Raw genomic sequence first — 23,515 nt, 5'->3', positions numbered from 1 at the left:
AAAAGGGTGAGGTGAGGGCGGGATTCCTTCTCGTCGGAGGTGACACACAGGAGGCCGGGCCTAGTCCTTCAGCTGGGAGACCTCATAGAGGTACGCGGCCAGCATCTTGGTTCCCTCTATGTAGTTATGCCTGGTAAAGAGGAACACATCGTCGTGTCAGCTGGTGTTGTGAGCCAACACCGAGGTGCGAGGTGACTCCTCTCGAGCCCAGACACACTCTGCCTTCTTCCTGGGGAGCATCCCCCAGCCCAGCTTGGGGGCCCTGAGCATTGCTTGCCTTCAGAATTCAGCACCCCAGTTCTCAAGTGCAGCTTCAGTCTGACTGCCCAGCCCAGAGACCAATCCTGGTCCCCTAGTGCCTGGGTAATGAATATCAAGCTTGGATCGTGGGCTCCTCCCGTTATCCACTTGTTTCTGAAGACCAGGCCTCCCCTCCGGTCCTCTCAGCCAGGTCTGTCTCCCCCTCCCTCCTTCCTGCAGGGTCTCTGTCTCTGTCTTATTAGCCCCTGATCGTCTGCCTTGGTTACCACAGGATGCATTCTTGCCTTCTGCCCTCCTCAGCTATGTTAGGGGCCAGAGGCCTCTCCCGGAACTGCCTGAGACCCCTGCCTGCTGGGCCCCTCCTGCTCCCAAGGCCGGCTCAGAGGCTGCACCCGCCCTGTTGTGGGAAGAATCCCCATCACGTCTGCCCAAGTCAGGGATGTGTCAGAGCAGCAACACATGCAGTTAGCAATGACACTGCAGTTCCCCAAAAAGGAAACAGGAAAATGAACAGGAAAAAAAGGAAATGGAGAGAGGGGTAGAGGAAGTGCACAGAAAAACACTGCAGGAACCTTGTTTTTAGCACCTGCTCCTGCAAGGCCTCGTCCCGCCTCCCATCTGAAGTTCCCGCTTCACGGGAAGGCAGGTCACGGCCCATTGCCCCCACCTGCTTCTCTTGGCAGCTGCACACGGTGGGAAGGGGAAGGGGAAGGGACGAGAGGGACGCCGTGCAGGAGACGCCAACCTGGGCCGCACCCTGGACTCTCACCTGTTGAGCTTTTCATTCTGGGAGTGGGCTCCGTCATCCGCCGACCCCATAGGCAGCAGCATGATGTTCTTGCCCGTGGCCTCCTGAAAGGTCAAGGTCACGGGAATACTGCCGCCTTCCCTGGTCAAGTCTGCCTCAACACCAAAAACTGGGGGAAATGGAATAAAATAAACGGTGAGCTTTGGGGCCCCAAGGTTGGGGATCTGTCTCAGACCACTATTCAGTCGCACTCAGTCAGACCCCGTGCGAGGCCCTGGGGACAGCAAATCCATGTTCGAGGTCTGCCGGGGCCCAGGCTCATCCCACACGCTGGCTGTCCTCATGCTGACTTAACTACGTGCCCAACGATACAGCAGTGCCCCGACACAGCTACGCGCCCACGCCGTGTAAGAGTCCTGTCAGACATGCGAGGGGCCCTGCCCAGCATCATCCACAAGGAGTGTCCAACCTGTCTTCATGGCTCTTCTCCCAGCCACGTAATGAGGGTGACTGCAGTCAGTGACCCAGGGCTTCCCACCGTGGCCCATGTACACCTTGAACTCGTTGGGGCTGTGCAGTTCAGCAAACTTCTTAGTCAGGTAGCTTGTGACCTAAACCACAAATAGAAGACAGACATACGATGCTTTATAAGCTTGGCATTCGATCCAATGCTAGTGACCTACGGGTCTGCTAAAACGGGTCTACAGCGAGCCTACAATCGGCCTCTGACAGGTCTGCAATGGGTCTATGCTGAGTCTACGATGAGTCTCATTTTCTGTCGCTTAATACTGAGCTACGTAACGAGAGTAAGGAAAGAGGGGACTTCTGTTTTTTTTTTTTTGAGACGGAGTCTCTTTCTGTTGCCCAGGCTGGAGTGCAGTGGTGTGATCTCGGCTCACTGCAAGCTCCGCCTCCCGGGTTCACGCCATTCTCCTACCTCAGCCTCCCGAGTAGCTGGGACTACAGGTGCCGCCACCACACCCGGATAATTTTTTGTATTTTTAGTAGAGACAGGGTTTTACCATGGCCTCAATCTCCTGATCTCGTGATCCGCCTGCCTCGGCCTCCCAAAGTGCTGGGATTACAAGCGTGAGCCACCGCGCCCGGCCAGACAGAGGGGACTTCTCATCAAAAAATAAAACCCAGTTATTTCAAAGTAAAAGACAAAGTTTTAGTATCAAGCAAGTCACTCTTTCCAAAGATCTTCGAAATGATGAAACTATTTAAATTAAGTATAAAAACAATCTTCCCTGACCTGCTTTATATTATGGACAGAATGTTTGTGTGCCCCCAGAATTCATATATTTAAGCCCTAAACTCCATTGTGACTACATCTGGGAACTTAACAGAAGTAACTAAGGTGTGAGACAAAGTCACAAATGTGAGAAACTGCGTGTGCACCGATCCGCTTGCCAGCCTATTTCACAGGCTCCACCCTGCCACCACCTGCAGCTCTCGGGAAAGATGCTTTGAAGACAAAACGGGGGAGCACACACCACCCCTGCCTCTTGCCCGAGTCGCTGCATTCCTTAGGAGATAAACGACCCTGTCCTTACCTTTTCCCACACATAAGATAGCGCCTGACCGCATTAGTGGTTGCGCCTCTGTGACCTATGGCCACACGCGCTCTTACACTGAGGCTCAGTGTGGCTTGGCTGGAATGTAACATCTGAGCAGGTGCGATGTGATTCTGCACGCACCGAAGCTCCCCCGCCTGCAGATGAGCTGCGGGCTGAGCCGCTGTCTCGGAGCAGGCTGGCCAGACCTCTTGAAGGCTGCTCCTGGGCCCCAGGCCGCAGTCTGCAGTCCTCAGTGAGACGCCTGAATAAAACTAACTTGAATTATTAAAAGCCTGGCTTTTTTTCTTTAGTAGGTTTTTTTTTCTTTTTCTAAACCTTATTTAGACAAAGGTTAAATGAGGCCAGAAGGGTGGGACGCAGCCTGAGTAAGAAGATACAGAAAGCCTGCCCTCCGCCATGTGAGGACAAGCGAGGTACCCTCGTCAGATGCCACAGCTGCCGGCACCTTGGTCCTGGACTCACCCACCTCCGACACAGTGAGAAATCCGTTTCTGCCACGTAAGCCACCCGGTCTGCGGTCTTTATTGTGGCAGCCTGAGCAGACCGAAAGCACTTCATAAAATAAATGACCGCAGGCTACATTGCATCCAGACCCAGGATAGAGCCAGGCGCTGGTCCGGGGACTCCTCCTCGTGACAAGACCTCAGTGTTCAGCACGAAGGGCGAGCCCCAGGCTCCCGTTCCCAGTGGAAAGACTCCGACTCCATCTCCCCATGAATCCCAGCTGACCAGGGCAGTCAGAAGCTGGGCTGACCTCCAGCCACCAGAGTCCCCTCCACACGGTACCATGGTAAGGGGCGGCTCCGGGACTCTGACCAGAACACACTTGGCCCAGCGTTGGTGTTTGGCCTGGAGCCTTGAGGTAAGGTCAAAGGCCAGACTTTAGTAACAAAGGCCAGATCAGTACCAAAGGTCACTTCCATGTGATGCATTATCTTACATTAGCTTCTGAATCATGACTGTCGTTATGATTACTGATTTTGCCAGAGCCAGGAAGCCGGGCCATGCGTGGCCTGGGTGTCTGCCTAGTAAGAGCCTTTGTTACCCAAGTCTCTGCCTGGACACAGCAGCTCTTGGTCCCCGCCCTGCATCCCAGCCCCACATGCCTGCTCGCTGACGACTTCAGGAGTCATGTTTGGTACGAGCCTGATGGAGAACTTGCCAACCACCTTCCTGGGAATCACGGTCTTGGCCCCCGACCCAGAGAAGGCGCCTTCGATGCCATGGAGGGAGAGAGACGGGTACCGCCATCGGTGCATGAGGATGTCTTTCTGCAGAAAAATCAGAGGGTCAGGGACACCTCAGGCACTCGGTGCCAGCCCTGTCTGCTCACTGAAGAGCTGGGAATGTTGTCTGGGAAATCAGCGGTGTGAGACAGGCCCTGGCCCAGGACCCCGACAACCATAGGCAGGAGGTCCCGGTGCAGGCACCCTGCCCCGGTGCACTCTGCAGCTGCAGCGAGTGACTCAGCACAAAGGAGGCCCCTGACAGGCTGCACACCCTCAGGTGAGGCATTTTACTGCTTCTTACTGCAGTGTGGGTGGCTCAGGTCCACCCGGCAGGACTAGGAGAGCCACGCTGGCCACTGAGCACCTGTAGAACTGGGGGTGTCGAGGTCCCACAGACATTGGAGCTCTTGATGAGCCAGAGGCACCAAGAGGAGGAGGGGATGCAGCCCAGGCTGTGTGCAGGCCTCTCCCAGGAGGAGGAGGAGGGGATGCAGCCCAGGCTGTGTGCAGGCCCCTCCCAGGAGGAGGAAGAGGGCATGCAGCCCAGACTGTGTGCAGGCCCCTCCCAGGAGGAGGAAGAGGGGATGCAGCCCAGACTGTGTGCAGGCCCCTCCCAGGCCCACAGGACATAGGCGTGCAGCCCGTTCCTACTGAGAGGACAGCCAGGCTGACCAGCAAACCGGGTACAGGCCTGTGAGTACCGACGACGCCATCTCCTCAGACCAGGAGAGACTTCATCCCCTGTTTCCCACGTGTGTCATCAACACCATGACCTTCCTGCCTGCCCCCGCCCCCCACATCCCTGCAGCAGAAGGTGGGTCAAGAGAGTAGGTGTGCCCCCAAAGGGGCTTCCAGAAAGTTCCTCAGTGACTTAGCCACTGAATATGTAGATTTCTGTTTGTGAACCAAACAGCTCAATGTTATCTGGGAGGTACAGACGAGGCCCTAAAACACCATACACAGAAGCAAATATGAGCCTGAGGGACAGGGCAGGAGAAACAGACCCACCTTCTCCCAGGCCCGCTCCTCCCTGCACCCAACCCCTCGGTCCATGACATCACTGTCCAGTCATTGCCAGTGGGAACCTTCTCTTCCTATTCCAGAGGCTCCTCCCTGATGCCAGCCAAGGCTCCCACACCTGCAACAGCCTCACGGGTCTCCCAGCTCCACCGACTCAGCTCTGACACCCCAACCCATGATCCTTCCCTATGTGAGAACTGATGAACTCAAAGCCTGGCAGGGCTCACCACCTCCTAGGAAGACACGGCCGTGCCCAGGCCATCAGGCCAGCATGTCGGTCTTGGTCCCAGGCCTCACTCCGCTACCCGTCTGTCCCCAAGCAGCCAATATGTCTGTGCTCCTGCTCACTGGGCACACCAGCCTTGCCCTGCACCTCTGCTGGCCGACAGGACCCTCTGATGAGCCTCAGCCACTCCTAGCACCATGACCCTCTCCTCGTGCAGGCGCACAGCCTTTGGGACTGCCTGGTGTGGCCCTTAGCACATCTTTCCAGAGCTCTTGCCCGTCTGTCTCTGGGAGACAAAACTCAAGAGCCCAGCTGGGCCTTATTTCCCTTGTGTCCCAGGGGCTGAGTTGCTTGATTCAACTGATGCTGGCTGAATCAATGGCACAGAACTTACATCTATATCGCATAAACCCACAGCCTGCAGAACTTAACATCCATACCACATAAACCTATAGCCTGCAGGACTTACATCTATACCGCATAAGCCCACAGCCTGCAGAACTTCCATCTATACCACATAACCCACAGCCTGCAGAACTTCCATCTATACCACATAACCCACAGCCTGCAGAACTTCCATCTGCACCGCATAACCCTACAGCCTGCAGAACTTCCATCTATACCACATAACCCACAGCCTGCAGAACTTCCATCTGCACCGCATAACCCTACAGCCTGCAGAACTTCCATCTATACCACATAACCCACAGCCTGCAGAACTTACCTCCATACCACATAAACCTACAGCCTGCAGAACTCACATCTATACCACATAACCCACAGCCTGCAGAACTTCCATCTATACCACATAACCCACAGCCTGCAGAACTTCCATCTATACCACATAACCCACAGCCTGCAGAACTTCCATCTATACCACATAACCCACAGCCTGCAGAACTTCCATCTATACCACATAACCCACAGGCTGCAGAACTTCCATCTATACCACATAACCCACAGCCTGCAGAACTTCCATCTATACCACATAACCCACAGGCTGCAGAACTTACCTCCATACCGCATAACCCACAGCCTGCAGAACTTCCATCTATACCACATAACCCTACAGCCTGCAGAACTCACATCTATACCACATAACCCACAGCCTGCAGAACTTACCTCCATACCGCATAACCCACAGCCTGCAGAACTTCCATCTATACCACATAACCCACAGCCTGCAGAACTTCCATCTATACCACATAACCCACAGCCTGCAGAACTTCCATCTATACCACATAACCCACAGCCTGCAGAACTTCCATCTATACCACATAACCCACAGCCTGCAGAACTTCCATCTATACCACATAACCCACAGGCTGCAGAACTTACCTCCATACCGCATAAACTTACAGCCTAGAGAAAAGTCATGACCCACTTTTCCCCTAACAGTGAGGTAAACATTCAGCAGTTTCCACCTCGCACTCGGCTCTGGTGTGGCTTAAATGATCCCTAGGTCCAGTGGTAAGGAGGTTACTCTATAAACACAAACATGGCAGAGCCGCTGCCAGCAGGAACCAGCCCATGTCCCCTCTGCATGCTTCTCCAGGTCTGAGGGAATCAAAAGTGGATTTTGATACTAAAAAATTCCAACGACCAGCAACCTGGTCACAGCCTACTTTCTGAGTGTCTCCACTGTTTGGTGACTCATGTGCACTGGACACTCCAGCTCCTTCCCTCGGAGACCTCCTGGAGCCAGGGAAGGTGACAGGGCCTGGGGGACACCTGTGTCACAGCGTGGCCCGAGCAGGTAGCAGGGTCGAGGCCTGAATCAGCACCTTGTTGCTGTGCAGGAGGATCTGCGCCCCCACGTCCTTGGCAAACTCCTCTATGTCAAAGTCGATGTCGTCGTACAGCTTGTGCTCCTCTTCCGTGACGGCGGCCACAGCCTCGTTAATGCCGGGGATCAGGATGTTCCCCCTCTTGTCCACCAAAGAGCCTGAGGGAAGCGGGAGAGGGTTACAGCACTCAGGGGAGGCCGCGCCAAGGCGAGCTGCTCTTTCCTGCACTGACCCCAGGGAGCCGGGCTCAGGAGGGAGGCGGCTCAGGCCCCACAGCCACATGGCTGAGGGAGGGGCCAAGAGTAGCCACAACGCTCCACAGAATGATGCTCTTGGACGCGTCCCATGCATGTGTCGCCTGTCAGCCACCGTCCGGGACCTCAGGCTCCGCCAGTGATGTAATCAGCCGAACAGCCAGTGATGGAATCAACCTCCCAATGAGGGAGCAGCTTAGGCATTCCCATTTCTCAGGTAAGGAGACCGAGGAACACGTGGGGAAAGGAAATTATCCTTGGTCATGGACCATGACACAAATCAGCAGTCTGGCTTCACACAGCCCCACTCTAACAACCGCCGCACTGCCCCATGTGCCTTTTAAATACGCATTCCACAAGAAAAGTGCTGCTCCTGAGCTGAGGGGGGTAAACTGTGGGCATCACAGAGTGGATGTCACACGGGCAGCTGGCATTGGTGGGGAGGAATGGAGAGTTTGTGGATGCTGCGGGAAGGGAGGGCTGTGCTTGGCCTCAGAGCAGGAGGACACCAGGGACAGCATGATGGGATGCCTGGTCTCAACAAGCTGATCAGGCGGGGGACCTGGACGGGGCCAGTTATCACATAAGACAGGCCCAAACACATGCCCTGCAAGAGATGTCAAATGACCACGTCCAAAGGAAGGACAGCACCATCTGGCACGAGGGGCTTGGCCAGACAGGACCTGGGGGCGACGGAGTTGGGTGCTGGAGGCAGGGTAAGGTTTCACCAGGTGGTGACAGGCACACGAGGGCTTCAGGGGCAAAAATAAAACAAGGGGGCCTCTCAGAGGCACAAGTGAGTGGGAGGAGGGAGAGGCACCGTTGGAACCGAGACAGAAGCTGGTTCGTGTGGAATGCTGAAATGCACCCAGTGCTGATGACAGACAGCCTGGAAGTCATGCGCGTCCACTTTCCCCTAAACTGCGGACTGAACGCCCATCCCACACTTACCCATCAGCAAAATGAGATCAGTCATGGCCTCGTGCACCGAGCCCCCATACACCCCGGAATGGAGGTCTTTGTTGCTGCACTCCACCTGCACGGAAACAAAGGCTACTGTATCTGGCTGCCTAGTGGGAGCTTATTTTTATCATGTGACAGTGAATTCAACAAAGAGCATTTACAAGGCCTGACAATCTTCCAAATCAAAATTTGCTCCCTCAGGGAGCAAAGCAAAGCATTTCCCAAATTAAAAACTTAGGCAGGAACAAAAAAATACCAGCTTATCTGTGGCATATGCCAACCACAGATAAGATGGTAACACTAGACACAGGTACAAGCATTCCACAGGGCAATCTGCCTCCCACTCAAAGCCTTTGCTAGAAGTTTAACAAAGACCCTGCACCTCTGCTGAGAGGCAGCCCAACATGAATGAGACCCACCACGGGCCTGGAGCCTGAGACCTGGGGTTGGACCTCGCCCTTGCACTGAGCAGCCGCATACCCAGCGTAGGGCAGCTGACTGCAAAGTGCCCGGCCTCCTGGCCTGCAAATGGGAAGAGGCGCAGTGCCCCTCCCAGCACCGGGGGTGACAAGGGGCCACTTTTAAAACCAGAACAGTGCCTTGCTCAGAGTGAGGGCTCAGGGCAGTGATTTCTAGCACTGTTCAGGTTATAAACGACGTCTGCACACAGGATCTAATTGAATCACCACAGTCATCCTGTGAGGTATTGGGAGATGACCACTAGCCAGTGAGTGGCAGAATCCAGCCAGCCCTGGCCCTTCCCACGCTCAGTGCTGCCTTGGTTTCTCTTTTTTTTTTTTTTTTTTTGACACGGAGTCTCGCTCTGTAGCTCAGGCTGGAGTGCAATGGTGCAATCTCCACTCATTGCAACCTCCGCTTCCCGGGTTCAAGCGATTCTCCTCCCTCAGCCTCCCAAGTAGCTGGGATTACAGCCACCCGCCACCACACCCAGCTAACTTTTTGTATTTTTAGTAGAGACGGGGTTTCACCATGTTGGCCAGGCTGGTTTTGAACTCCTGACCTCAAGTGATCCACCTGGCTCGGCCTCCCAAAGTGCTGGGATTAGAGGCGTGAGCCACTGCACCGGGCCTCAGTTTCTCCTTATCCCGTGCAGTCCGTCACTTAGTCATGGGATAAGGAGCCTAAGTGCTAACATATCAATATTTCAACCTTCAAAAGGAAGTGTTTCTGAAATGCTTTGTATGTGTTTGCATCTCCTGAAATGAACTAGCATTTAATCTCCTCTCAGCCGCTCCAAGGCGACATTACAAATCACACTGTCCTAGCTTGACGCTGCTGTGTGTTAACTTCCGATCACTGGAAGTGCTGCTGTCCACCCTGCTGTATGACGGTGGTTTCTGGAAGTTGGGAACTGGGGCACTAAGTGAGCCCTGTGCTTCTCCTTCCTGCGCACCTGACTTCTGGGTCCTTGCCTACTTTGGGCTTGGAAGAACCAGGAGACTCAGGGGTTAGAAGAAAGTGAAGCCGCACAGCTTGGCACTGTACCTCGATGAAAAAGTAGCAAATGCCCCTGAGGCCATAGGTGATGCAGGGTTTCTTCTTTCCCAGCCAGTAATTGTCAGAAATGCAGACATAGTCCACGTCCTTAAAGAATGTATCTTTCTGGGCGAAAATCAGCTCATCTAGGCCCTCGGAGCCTGACTCCTCCATGCCTTCAAGGCAGAATCGGACGTTGACAGGAATCTCCTGTGAGAAGAGAACAGCAAGAATGGATATTCAGCTTTGTGAACCTTCCTTCTAGAAACCACACTCAGGATTACATGTTTCACATCTCCGGCATTCTCCAGACTGACCACATGGGCCTCTGTGTGCACCTGTCGTCATCCCCTCCCCAGGCACGGCCAGGCCACTGTGGCTCCAGACCACTTGGACCTGTCCAGTCTCTCAAGGTGGGGCTCTCTGGAGCCACCCCACATGACCGAGGGGAGCTTCCAGGAAAGCCCATGCTGCTCCCTCTGCAATAAGGGCCACGACACGAAGAACAGCACACGAGCCCTGATTATACCAGCGGAGCCACCGACACGAAGAGGGGTGGGTCCTCCTGTGCGACCTTCGCTGCTCCCAGGCACAGAAGCGCTGTTCTCCCTGAGGAGGCCGATGGGAACGTGCGCACCGTGCCGTGTATCTGGATCATTGTGGCTTCACAGGTGCTCGCCCGACTCTCACCCCAAAACCCAAAGGTGAAAAATGAGGTTGTACACGAAGCTGGTGATTTGCCAAAGGCCAGGCAGGCTAAAGAACTGCAGGTCCTAAATGAGGACTCAACGCTACTGAGTCCTAGTTCAAGACCGCCCAGGCTGCCCCTGGACAGCCCTGTTCATGGGTGCGCTTCCTCCCCTGCCTCCCCTTCCTCTTCTGCCCTTCACGTGAACTCTTCCACAGGACCTCTGCCCGTGCACAGCCACCTGTCATCCTTGGTTGCCCCAGTGCCCGAGGTGCCTGCGCTGCAGCTGAGGCTGAGGGCTCCACGGGGTCAGAGGTTGGAGCGGTTTCCTAGTTCCCGCCCAGCATGCAGGCTTGGCCGCGCCAGGCCAGGTGGTTCTCGGTGTCACTTCCCCACCATGTAAAGTAATTCCCTGGACCAGCAGGGCTGAGACCCGTTTCAGACCTAACATTCCATGTTTTGACAAAAATGCTTATCTTATTCTTATTTCATCATGATACAAGATAAAAGCAACATGCAAAGATGTCTATACAGCATGATCACAACTAGGCAAAAAGCAACAGAAAATCTTGGTAAATTTCAAAATATTAATTGTCTTTGGATTCTAGGCAAGTATTTTTCTTTCTACTTGTCTGTTTTTTAGCAAACTTTGAACAATGAGCTGGTATTTCACAGGTAGGAGAATGCTTTTGTTCTTTTTTGAGACAGAGTCTCGCTCTGTCACCCAGGCTGGAGTGCAGTGGCATGATCTTGGCTCACTGCAACCTCTGCCTCCCTGGTTCAAGTGATTTTCTTGCCTCAGCCTCCAGGGAGCTGGGATTCCAGGTGCCCACCACCATGCCCGGCTCATTTTGTATTTTGAGTAGAGACGTGATGTCACCATGTTGGCCAGGCTGGTCTTGAACTCCTGATCCACCCACCTCAGCCACCAAATGACCCACCCACCTCAGCCTCCCAAAGGAATTCCTCCCAAAGGAATTACAGGTGTGAGCCACCGCACCCAGCCAGAGAATACGTTTTAAAAATCAGAATTTAGTTTTAGGAGGATGTAAACCACACAGAGAGAGTGAGGGGCCTGTGTGATGTCACAAAGCCTGCACTACACTCACAGACTGAAGTCAGGGACGGAAAAGTCACATTTCATGCGGTGGCAAAAACCATGCTGAGTTGCCAATATTGTGACCTTAAAGCAGCTGTAAAACAATTAAACTTTGAATGTTTCTGAAAGCTGGAAACATCATTTGTGCTGATAAGGGCTAGGGGACGCTTGTCTTCTCTTTTCCTGTGAGCTTTACAAGCTGTTGTGTGAACAGAGAGCCTGTCTTTGTATGGCTCAGATGGAACCCAGGACTCAGGCAGAAGTCAGCGTGGGGGCATACCTGGTCTGTTTTCTGATACGCTTCCAGGGCGTTTATCCAGCCGGCCACCGGGCCCTTATCATCAGTTGAACCTCTCCCATACAGCTTGCCTAGAACAGCAATCCACAAAATCATGAAGTGATGATTACAACGAACCCAGAAGCAGCGTGTCTCAGGTGCACATCTGATAACCCCTTAGCCAAGCAAGGCTTCCCCTTCCAAGATCAGAAGCCCCCAGTCTCCACCTAACACCATTGTTAAATTTGTCAGATAATTTGCCATCATCAAAAGAGATAAGCCATGTGGATGCTCCCAAGTCCCCCCTTCCCTCTCCCACCGTGGTCACAGCGGTCAGATGGGGGCACGGCTTCCCGCTAGGTCAGGGCAGAGACCTCCAATCTGACTCCAGGAAGTCGCAGCCAGCTGCTTAGTTCATTAAAACCCATTTACCAGAAGCAGCGGGGAGCTCCTGACCTCCTGGGGCTCAGCCTGCTTCCCAGGTCCCACTGTCTCAGCATGACCCAGCCCATGGCAGTATGAGGCTGAAAGTCATCACCACCTGGGGAATTTCCTTTGACCAATGAAACCCAACTTTTCACAAAAACTGAAGGTCAAATATAAGCTTTTCTAAAAAAAATCCTCTTCCCTGCAACAAACACTGAACAACTGCAGTGGCTGGCACGGTGCTGGCTCAGAGCTGCAGACAAATGTGACCTGCCCCCACTCTCCAAGGCTCCCCGACAAGGAGAGGGAGGCCGGGCGGCTGGCAGTGAAGCTTTACCACAGTACAGGTGCTCTTCTAGGTTCCTTGACAGTCAGGAGCCTACTGAGGCTGGGACAGGGAGGGCTAAGAAGATGGTCGAAGGCAGGCCTCACAGAGCACGAGGCAGTGGTGACAGGGCTGCTGCCTACGCAGGTGCCCAGGTGCAGTTTTGAGCAGCACACGCTCCTGGGGGCTGCAAGTGGTCCCGTGTGGCTGGGTACAGGTGGGAGAAGGGGCCAGCAGAAGGCAGGCGAGGGGAGGGACCCTCTGTGCCATCCTGCATCCCCCAGGAGGAGTAAAGAAGAGAAGTGGCATGTTGAGGTCACTCTGGGAGCAGCCCAGAAAGGGAGTGGCACCGTGAAGGCCCAGAAATGGAGAGCAGGACCCAGCCACAGAGTGGGTGAGGGAGACAGGGAGCTTTCAATGTGGGAAGGGCAGTGGTCCCGAAGGAGAGCCTGGTAGGGATGGGGACCCAGTTCCCGGTGCAGGTGGCAGAGGTGGTGCCATTCACGGAGACTGTAAGACAGCAGACAAGGAGCAAAGACAAGGACTTCTGTTCAGAGACAGCCAGTTCCAGGAGTGAGGGCACAGTCAAGCAGACATGCGGGTCTGACACTTGAGGGCATGGCCAAGCAGACCTGTGGGTCTGATGCTCGAGGGGCACCCAAGTGCACAGAGAGGGTTAATCCTACAATCCACCACGACAAGGACAATGACATGGACTGTTGCTTTAAGTAAAGTCATTTTCAATTTTGCACAATAATGAACACAACTGACACTGGGCCAGGAAAGGTTTGAACACAGATGCAATGAAACAGTTGGAAGGGCTTCGAAGAGAAGAGTCTGGAATTCAGCCCAGAGGGGGCTAGCACCAGGGCGGGAGGATTCCTCATCTGGTCAAAGACTCCCATGCAGGCACATGTGGAAATGAAAGCAGAAGGCCTTTCCACCAGAAGGAGCAGGAAGAAAAGAGAGGCCGGTCTGCGGGGTCCCTCACAGCACGGGCCTCGAAAGGCCTGCAGGTGCCCAGCACACGGAAGCACTCGGTGAATAACAGGAACATCGCCACCCCTACCGAGGCAGCTGGGGTGAGGGAGGCCACTAGCATATACTGCACAAGCAGCTGTCGGTAAGGGCAGGGGAGGGGGACGAGGGGACAGGCTTTTCAGGATGGCCCTGCCTTGATTCCAAATGTGCATTCTAAGAAAAAGCGTCAGCAGCAGAGGAAGCCTGGCAGACCGCAGCCATGGGGTGCTCGTTTGCACACGAAAAGGCAGGCTTTCTGGAAGTTCAGCGACAGAGGCACATGTGAGAAACCTCCATTTCTAGCTTATATTAAAAACAGTCTGTGCCTGGCGTGGTGGCTCACACCTGTAAATCCCAGCACTCTGGGAGGTTGAGGTGGGGGGGGACCACTTGAGGTCAGGAGTTCGAGACCAGCCTGGCCAGCATGGTGAAATCCCGTCTCTACTAAAAATAAAAAAATTAGCTGGGTGTGGTGGTGGGCACCCGTAATCCCAGCTACTGGGGAGGCTGAGGCAGGAGAATCGCTTGACCCCCGGGGAGGCGGAGCTTGCAGTGAATTGAGATCTCACCATTGCACTCCAGCCTGAGCTACAGAGTGAGACTCTGTCTCAAAAAAAAAGATTTTAAAAAAGTAATAAAATAAATAAAATAAAATAAAAACAATCTGTACTGGAAACAGAAAAACGGACTAGCAGTGACTTTCCAAAAGTCAGTGCTTTTCCTCTGGGCATGCATGGGCTCACCGTCTCGCTCCACCAGGGTGAAGGGCTCGCTGTCCCAGCCGTCCTCCAGGGCTGCAGGCTGCACGTCCAGGTGCCCGTAAATGCACACGGTCTTCTTCTGTGGGTCGGAGCCCAGCCTGCCAAGCAGAATAGGAGGGAGCGGGATCTCCGAGCCATCAGGGAGCTGAGCATGGAGAGGAAAGGAACCAAGGACAGCCTTTGTTTAAGAAATGCAGTACTTAAGGTGGAGATTATTAAAAGACTTTGAGCTTCCTTATCTGTCCTTATCAACCAACCTCTATTGTAGCGTTTAAGAGCACACTGTTCAATGGAGTCACTAATGAAGATTTACTTTCTGACTTTCTTGTACTCCAGAGCACAGGTACAGAATCATGTTTGCCAATTGCAGGCAGTTCGGTAATTTTTTTTTTTTTTTTTGAGACAGAATCTTGCTCTGTCACGCAGGCTGGAGTGCGGTGGCGTGATCCCAGCTCACCGCAACCTCTGCCTCTCAGGCTCAAGCAATTCTTAGGGTCTCAGCTGCCCAAGTAGCTGGGATTACCGGTGCCGGCCACCATGCCTGGCTAATTTTTTGTATTTTAGTAGAGACAGGGTTTCACTGTGTTGCCCCCACGGTGGTCTCGAATTCCTGAGCTCAGGCAAACCACCCACCTCGGCTTCCCAAAGTGCCAGAATGACAAGCATGAGCCACTGCACCCGGCTGGATTTGGTAAATTCTTAAAGACTGATGTTTCTTTGACTTTTATATAACAAAACACGCAGGCTGAGTTCGGGATGCAACTTAGTTTATTATTTTCTGAAATGATGGTTAAAATCAACTATAATCTAAAATCAGAAGAGATATTTTTGAAATTCTGTGCATAGATTACAATTATGCATGGAAAAGGCCATAAACCAAGATATAAAGAAAAAAAAAAAACTATATCTAAATTCACATTTAGCCATTCTAAAAAGTTAGTGGTAGCTGGTACGCCTTCTGAGCTTTGTCCCAAAGGCACTACCAGTGTTCCACAATCCCATAGGAATGGAGGACGGGACAGGCATCCCAGCCCACCCCTGCATCTAAATGGAGGCAAAGCAATCTAGGGCTTTTCCAATTTTCACATCAGGTCAATGGTCTCCGCCTTTTACTTTAGACCTACTCAGGCTGAGCAAAACTCCTGTGGCCACACAGCTCCTCACCAGTGCCTACATTCCAGCAGGAAGACACCCCCCGCTCATCACAGAGGGCCACAGGCAAGTGGCAGGGGATGGTTTTAGCTGTAGGAGGAAGAGACTGTTCCTACTAAAACATGACATCCATATTTTTCAGTCTAGTTACTAGAAAATAGTGTTCATGAAAATAGGTATTAACAGACAGACACAACACACAAACTAAAGTGATACTGAAGTTAAATTAACAGTTTGCAATTAAGAGGTAAAATGAGCCGTCACGGAAATGACAACTGGATCAGGACAGTGCTGGTGATGGGCTGAGAAAAGTGTCCCCTCCAAACTGCAGGGCCCCCAGCTCTAAGTGTGCAAGCTCTTTAGGGAACTGGGCAGGTGGCTGGGATTCTTGTGGGATCCAGGATTTGTGTTCCCAGTAATTTCAGTAACTCCTGTAACCTGATGGCTGCCAGTGTGCAGCATGTAGCCTGACGCCCTCATTTGTCCCAGCGGCACTGTGGCTGCGTGTTTGGCGTATGGCCTGATGCCCCCTGTCCCAGCGGCACTGTGGCTATGTGTGCAGTGTATGGCCTGATGCCCTCATTTGTCCCAGCGGCACTGTGGCTGTGTGTTTGGCGTATGGCCTGATGCCCCCTGTCCCAGCGGCACTGTGGCTATGTGTGCAGTGTATGGCCTGACGCCCGCATTTGTCCCAGCGGCACTGTGGCTGCGTGTTTGGCGTATGGCCTGATGCCCCCTGTCCCAGCGGCACTGTGGCTATGTGTGCAGTGTATGGCCTGACGCCCGCATTTGTCCCAGCGGCACTGTGGCTGCGTGTTTGGCGTATGGCCTGATGCCCATCATTTGTCCCAGCGGCACTGTGGCTGTGTCTGTGCTTTAGTTCTCACCAGGACAGCCTGTAGCCACCAGGGACAAAGAATTGTTGCTGAAATCTCCCTGCTCTGGTCCCAGGCGACCCATGGCCTTGGTAGTCCCAGCTGGCCCTCAGCTTGCCTGAGCAGAATAGTGATTTTCAAAGGACCACAGATTTTCTCTAAATAAATTCCTGCTCAGTAGGGCTCCTCTGAAATACTTCAGCATTTTCTGAGAAAGTGCTTGGGCCCATAGGTAACACTGTTCTGAAATGCCAAACATCACCTTTCCTTCATCAGCCGGAAAATAGTCCGACCTCTGCACTGACACAGGAGAACACACACCCCCACCTTCACCCTTGCATCAAGTCATCATCACTCTGAGAAACAGGCCACCTCTGCCACCTGGACATGTGGGAAGAGAAGAGAAGATGTGGGGTCACCCCACAGCCACAAGCATCTCTGCAGAAGGTTTCCACCAGTGATGAAATCTTTCAATTTCTTCATAAAACTCAGTGTTATGTAATTCAAAATAGTATAACAGTAATTTAGCTTTTTATGAAAGGCCCTTTCTTAAGAACTGTACAGCAAGGTCAGTGATCAGTGAAGTAAATATAACTATTGTAATGAAACAACTCCTAAAAATGATTTACCTCACCTAGATTTTTCAATATCTTAGGAAAAAAGAAAGGAAAGGGAGCAAGGTGAGTCTGACCCTCAAAAGAAACAACATGAAGAAACTTGGTTTATTCTCCCAAAGACAGGGGGACATTGGTGGGAAGCTATAATATACCTTCAGTCAATTCTTAAATTTGTTTTCAGAAGAAAACCTCCTATGAACAGCCCTGCCTGGGGAATCGGGAGGCCTGGGCGTGCACCTGCTCTGCATGAGCCTCCCGTGGGCTCCCATGGACACAGCTGCCTGGCCTCCACTCTCTCCCTCTGATGACATAAACACGCTGAACTGAACGGCCACACCTAAGCTTCTAGGGCTGTGATTTCAGCTTGACACCCAATCATCAGGCCGAAGAACCCAGATAAGCCTAAGCTTGTAATTAGATCAAAGAATATAAAAGAATATTACCAACTTTGAAAATATATGGCATGAAACATGCAATTAACATAAGGCTGAAATCATTTGAAATAAACTAGTGAAATAATATACAGTAAGAGGCCAGGCATGGTGGTGTGACAATTTGGGATGCCAAGGCAGGTAAATCACTTGAGACTAGAAGTTTGAGACCAGCCTGGAAACCCCCATCCCGACAAAAAAAAATATATATATATATATACACATATATATGTGTGTATGTATATATACACACACACACACACACATACATACACACACCTAGTAAGTCCTCACTCAACTTCATGGATAGCCTTTTAGAAACTGTGACTTTAAGTGAACAAAACTACCTTATTCAATGACCTGTTGTTGTATGCTGTCTTGCTTAAAGCTGCAGTTTCTAAGAACCTGTGGATGATGTGAGTACTTACCGTACCACAAAGTGAGACTGTTCATTTAGGAAGAAAACAAACCATTCTCACCTGTCAGAATCCTGCAATGAGAAGCAACCGACCCGCACACAAAATATCTGTTATGAAAAAGTGGCTCACACCTGGCATCCCAGCACTTTGGGAGGCCGAGGCAGGCGGATCACCTGAGGTCAGGAGTTTGAGACCAGCCTGGCCAAAGTGGTAAAACCTCGACTCTATAAAAAAATATAAAAATTAGCTGGGTGTGGTGGCGCACGCCTGTAATCCCAGCTACTCAGGAGGCTGAAGCAGGAGAATCGCTTGAACCTGGGAAGCGGAGGTTGCAGTGAGCCGAGATCATACCACTGCACTCCAGCCTGGGAGACAAAAGGAGACTCTGTTTCAAAAAAAAAAAAAAGAAAAAGAAAAAAAGGCTCAGGGATGCAGCACTGTGTGTGTGTGGGGGGGGCGGGGAGCTGGGAGTTGGGAGGAGTCTTTATCATTTTTAAACGGACATGAATAAAGTGTAACTTCCTAGTTTGAAAGCTACGGATCACTGGGACGGGAATCTCAGCCATTCTCTAAGAAGGACTATTACATTAACTTAGTCTTGAGTAACTGTCAGCAGTTCTCCTTCCTGGAGAAAAATGCTGAGTGCCACAAAACCTTTGCCCCAGTACAACTGAAGCAGTCACGTACAGGACTTACCATCCAAATCGGGCCCTTCCTTTTTTGTTTTAAAGATGCCTGGAGTATTTGAAGCGAAAGATCTTTTAAGAACTTGTGGAGTCTTGTTGACCCCTCAGGCAGAATCTGTTTATGGTCCTGCAATGCAAAGAATGCTGACTCCTACCTTTTGTTTTCCGATATCCACCAGTTCCACAGAGCCACCCAACTGCTTAACATCTGCGGCAGCAACCTCCATCATCCTCCTGATTTCGCCTCTCTTCTCGGGCCACGCGGACACACTCTGGATAGCTACCCATTTTGCGAGTTTCTGTTTGTGGACAACAAGCAACCAAGGATTCTGAAAAGGTGTCCCTGAGGGAGAAAAGGCTTCCATAATGTTGCCATGTTCTAGGCACACGTGGTTGTCTGACCCTCTGTGGCTGCTGCATTTGAATAGGCTGACTGGAAATAGGACAGACCCATCACATGTGCTTTGGGTTTAAGATTTTAAAAACTGTTTGTACTAACCCTGTACCAAGAACTAGAGTACAAAAGAAAAATGTCAGATGGTTTATTTTTAACGATTAAGGAGGAAGTAAATGTAAAATGTACCAGGTTCCACAAATAAGTTTCTATCTGAATCTAACTAAATTTCAACTGAAAGATACAGAAAATACCCAATGTTGCCACAGTCCAAATTAGCTTATTTATCATCCTGACAATGGCCAAATTTTCTAAAGCATAATTTTCAGAATGAGAATTCTAAAGATTTCATCTGTAATGTATCTACAAAGAATACGTTTACAGCGTAATGCTCTAAGTTAACATCAAGAAACAGATTTATATATAACATTATTGAATTACTTAGAATATACTTAATGCAACCTATTTAATCTGTAATTACCACAAGAAATTGTTGATGGAGATGAAACAAAAATTTCAATTAGATTTGCTATTCTTAGAAACATATATTAACACTTTGTCAAAAACCAAAAGTGTAACCTATACTGTAGTAAGAAGCTAATGGAAGAGATCTCTAGGCAGATCTTCTAACTCTGGATTTAAATGGCATAATTCATATTAGCTCTTGACAGTTTCTCTGGGCCCCATGGGATTAAATCAGATTTTAATGAATAGGGACTTTAGTGAATATCAGATTTTAATGAATATTCCCTTACCTTAATGTAGCGATCCTGATTTTCATCAATGTACTTAAACAGGGTCGTGAGGGCCGCCATCTTTCAACCAAAGCCCAGTCCACAGATCTTGAAGGTTCTTGGAAGGAAGAGCAACTGGTCAGTCCTGTCTCCAGTAGGCACTGACCGGCAACCTGCCCAGAAAGCACTTGTTGAGAATTGTAAAGTGTTGCCCCACCCTCCCAGCCAGCACTGCAACACCCTTAGCCAGAAATGCTCCAGGAAGTGACTGCAGCTTCGGAGACAAAAGCTCTGGGAACCAGTTAGAGGCTGGGGCTAATCTTCCCTCCTTTACTTGGAAGGAAAGTTACACAAAATTCCATGTCAGATGACAGGTAACAGAGGGAGGGCCTGAGTTGAAGAAAATACGGTGAAAACTAAAAGCAGGCACTTTTTGTTTCACCGGCACTTTAATAAAAATTTTTATACTCTTAAAGCCCAAAGGTAAGTTCCACTTTCTGTTATCCCAGAGGATATAGTCACTTCAGGGATCTCAGCAAGAATGTCACTTCCTGTGTCCACCACCACAAACCCACAACACAGACGACAGAGCCCAAGGAAAACCAAAGTCAGTTTAAGAAAGTTGATGATCTTAGTCCAGAAACAGCCAAAGGGTAACAGCTAAACCTCCACAAGCACCTGACCAAGAGGCCACACAGGCTCCAGGACACATGCTCTCACCCCCCTTCCACGTGTGACGCCCAGCAACTTCCGCCCCACTCACAGATACAGGTGAAAACACGTCATCAGACTCTTTTTAGAAGTCGGAATGAATACAATGTAAAAATGATTCTGGTATTGGGACTTTTATAATTGGCTTTCTGCAGCAGAAAGCACCCAGCTGTACTGAGCGAATTCAAGACTGCGGGGCCATGAAGTGCCTTGGAATCACAGCTGCGGAGTGACAGGACCCTACTATGGCCCCGTGTCTACATGCCAGACAAATGCCTGTGCATTGACATGCTTCAGGTAAAGAGCATTGTTTTCTTGGTATAGGATTTCAAAGAGATTTCTCGGCAGAGAGGTCACTTTATCCACCATGACACCAAGCGTGGCAACTGTTCACAAGTGGCCATTGCTGTGCAGGGTGATGAAATCGTAGGGCACTGCAAGTTGCAAATGTGATTTCTATATGGGTGGGAGATCCACCCACTGCCTTCTCAAGTGTTCTCTTCCTCCTCTTCAAACACCAGCCACAGAGCATGGAAGAGCTACATACTTCCCAGCCAGCTCGGATCTCTCCGCGAGGCACTCATTTGGAGGAGCCTCAAGTAAGACAGAGCCCATGAGCACGCCGGAGAGGCGTTTATCAGGGTTAATACATCAAATTGTCGTCCACCTGTTGCCAAAAATGTACGCAGGGAAGCTACCTGTTCACATTAAAAGAAATCCTATTTAGCAGGACAATATGCTACATGTGGTGATTTTCATGAGTTCCTGGTTATTAAATGCCACAAATCCCAAGCTCACTGTGGTACATTCTCATTAATATTATGCTCTTGTAGTCAAATTAACCAATGGCATTATAGCTAAAGTCACTCAAAAATATAGTCACATGCCACATAACATTTCCATCAACAACGGCAGTGGTCCCAAAAGATTATAATGGAAAATAATTCCAATATAATCTTAAAAATTCATTTTCTGTCTAGATATGTTTAGATACACAAATACCTACCACTGTGTTACAACTGCTTACAGTATCCAGTAAAGGAGCAGGTATGGGTTTGCAGCCTAGGAACAACAGGCTACACCACATAGCCTAGGTATGTAGAAGGCTGTACCGTCCACGTTTGTGTGAGCGCAGCTCAAGATGTGCACACAACAACGAATCGCCTAACGACGCACTTTCTCGGAATGTGTCCCCATCCTTAAGCAACATATGACTGTAATTATCTAAGTTACAACGTTCACTAAAAGCGAGGAAACAGAGATCAGATTGTTCTACCATCAGAGATGGGCTAAAAAGCAACTCCTGCTAATCACTCATCCAGTCAAACCAGGTTAGGCCAGGTTCCAGTTTCTCCTCCCACTCACACTTCTGGGTTACCCCTGTTTCACCTCCCCCCCCCCCCCCCCCCCCCCCCCCCCCCCCCGTTACAAAGCCATTAAATGGAACCATTTTTATATGCTCTGGAGAACACCACTAATTAAGGTAAAAGCAGTATGCTGGATCGAGCAAAAGCAAGCATTATCCTTTTAAATGACACCTCACTCCCCTCTAAAAATCTAAAGTTCATAAGGAGTAACTTTATTTATCGAGACAGGGTGTCATTCTGTTACCCAGGCTGGAGTGCACTGGTGCAATCTTGGCTCACTGCAATCTCCGTCTCCGAGGCTCAAATGATCCTCCTGCCTCAGCTTCCCAAGTAGCTGGGACTACAGGCGCGCACCATCACACACAGCTAATTTTTGTATTTTTTGTAGAAATGGGGTTTCCTCATGTTACTCAGGCTGGTCTCAAACTCCTGGGCTCAAGCGATCTGTCCGCCTCGGTCTCCCAAAGTGCCGAGGTTACAGACATGAGCCACTGTGCCTGGCAAGGGAGTAAGGGAGTAACATGATTTGAATGTTGAGACTGGTGGAGGGAAGGAGAAATTGCTGTGGCACCTGGAACCATCAGTAGTACACACAAATGAGTCTTCTAGTTCTGAGAATCTCAGTCCCTGTTCCTTGATAATTGAAGGCATATATAACACAAATAACTGAATCACACCTTCATGTCTGTATAAGAACCAATAAAAAAAAATCACCAGTCTGCCCAAGCTAGAACTTGATCCCTAAACACAATGTGAATTCTCTTTCTCCACTCCTGCCTGCAAACATTAGGGACAAGGAAGGCATCGGTAGCAGGCCTCGGGTTCTCCGCCTCTTTATGCAGTCTACGCTTGGATGATCTACGGAATCTGACCTTGGTAGGCGGTGGGGAGGGGTAGTTTTGTGGCCCTGTCTGTGAGGACGAAGGTCTCAAGGACATTGGTCCAGGCGGACCAAATATTGTTTCTATTTCACAGATGAGGAAACTGAAGCCAACTGAATGAGACACCTGCCCCAGATCATCAAGCTGGCATGGGAATTTTGTCTCCCCTCAGATGCTTCCTCCTATATAAACGCAGCCTCAAATGCTAGTGGGAGCTAGGGACCCTGCCCAGGGCCCTCTGAACCTGGGGCGCGTCTGTCCCGCCACACCCCCCCACCCTAGGTCTTCAGGAAAGGGATCCCTTGGAGAAAGGCTGGAATTCTCAGCAGGCCCCTGAGGAGGGGAGTGGACTGACCAGCGCTCGGCTCCCTGCAACCCCATCTGCAACCAGGGTCGTTCCACTCGACTCCACCAGGGAGGGCCACGCAGGCTCAGGCCAAGTGCGCCGCCCAGCTTGTCCCTGCGGACCGGGGACGCGATCGGCGCTGCTGGGACATGAGTGGCCCGGGTGAGCGGGGCCCCGGGCCTCCGGAGGTGCGAGAGGCCCCGGGACCATGGCCGTCACGGGCCTCCGCCCCCGACCGCGCGCTAGGGCACAGCCCGGACACCATTGTTTCCGCGTGGCTGCGGCCGGGCGCCCCACGCTCCCCCACGAATGAGGCGTGACTCTCGCGGCTGCCCGGGGTCCTCCCCGCCCACCCCGTTCTCCGCTGAGGGCGCCCACCCGGGAAAGAAGGTCCATCAGGAAGACCCACCTGGGAAGGGAGGCCCACTAGGCAAGGCCCTCTTACCAGCAGAAAGCGCGGCGCCGGTTCCGCACCACGTGCCCCGGCCACGACCCCCGGCGCGGGCCCGCCCCGCTGTCGCCCAGGCCACCAACCCCGCCTTGTCCGGAGGGCAGACATCGCCACGCCCCTCCACGCCCCCTCCACGCCCCCTCTACGCCCACCAATCCGGCCAGAGGCAGAGGGGTGGTGTCACCCACTCCCCGCCCCATTTCCGTCCGGCGCCTGGTGCGTAAGGCTGAGGTCACCTCTCCCAGCTCCATTTCCGCTTCGCCAACCAATCCCGGCCTGGTCTACAGGGC

The 23,515-nt window shown here is 51.5% G+C and overlaps 1 protein-coding gene across 7 annotated transcripts; it reads right to left on the bottom strand.

Annotated features, from left to right (window-relative positions):
• CNDP2 (carnosine dipeptidase 2) lies at positions 1-23,428 on the bottom strand. 7 transcript variants are annotated; one of them, XM_033175861.1, is made up of 12 exons: positions 23,184-23,428; positions 19,491-19,642; positions 18,497-18,640; positions 14,144-14,306; positions 11,633-11,721; positions 9,575-9,775; positions 8,057-8,141; positions 6,849-7,009; positions 3,696-3,860; positions 1,479-1,620; positions 1,031-1,178; positions 1-130 (listed from the first exon to the last, which is right to left on the bottom strand). In XM_033175861.1, exons 2-12 carry the CDS (start codon positions 19,548-19,550, stop codon positions 61-63), a joined length of 1,428 nt encoding a protein of 475 aa, XP_033031752.1. In that variant the 5' UTR covers positions 19,551-19,642; positions 23,184-23,428; the 3' UTR covers positions 1-60. The 7 variants fall into 7 exon arrangements, with proteins under 7 accessions (XP_033031752.1, XP_033031774.1, XP_033031767.1 ...); XM_033175883.1 differs by having other exon boundaries at positions 19,491-19,587; positions 23,220-23,355; XM_033175876.1 differs by having other exon boundaries at positions 19,491-19,587; positions 23,184-23,343.
• Positions 23,429-23,515: the final 87 nt, after the last annotated feature.

The sequence above is a fragment of the Trachypithecus francoisi genome, unplaced genomic scaffold (genome assembly GCF_009764315.1).
Source record: "Trachypithecus francoisi isolate TF-2019V2 unplaced genomic scaffold, Tfra_2.0 Contig01474, whole genome shotgun sequence".
Classification (NCBI taxonomy): domain Eukaryota; kingdom Metazoa; phylum Chordata; class Mammalia; order Primates; family Cercopithecidae; genus Trachypithecus; species Trachypithecus francoisi.
The sequence above is the reverse complement of the archived record's forward strand: the minus strand, read 5'-3'. Positions and strand labels throughout refer to the sequence as shown.

Excerpts from the sequence above, each read along its gene's own strand:
- CNDP2 (XM_033175861.1), bottom strand. The coding sequence starts at position 19,550 with ATGGCGGCCCTCACGACCCTGTTTAAGTACATTGATGAAAATCAGGAT. Across the intron at positions 18,641-19,490 it reads ATCAGGATCGCTACATTAAG|AAACTCGCAAAATGGGTAGC; the intron begins GTAAGGGAATAT and ends GTCCACAAACAG. Across the intron at positions 1,179-1,478 it reads GAGAAGAGCCATGAAGACAG|TTTTTGGTGTTGAGGCAGAC; the intron begins GTTGGACACTCC and ends CATTTCCCCCAG.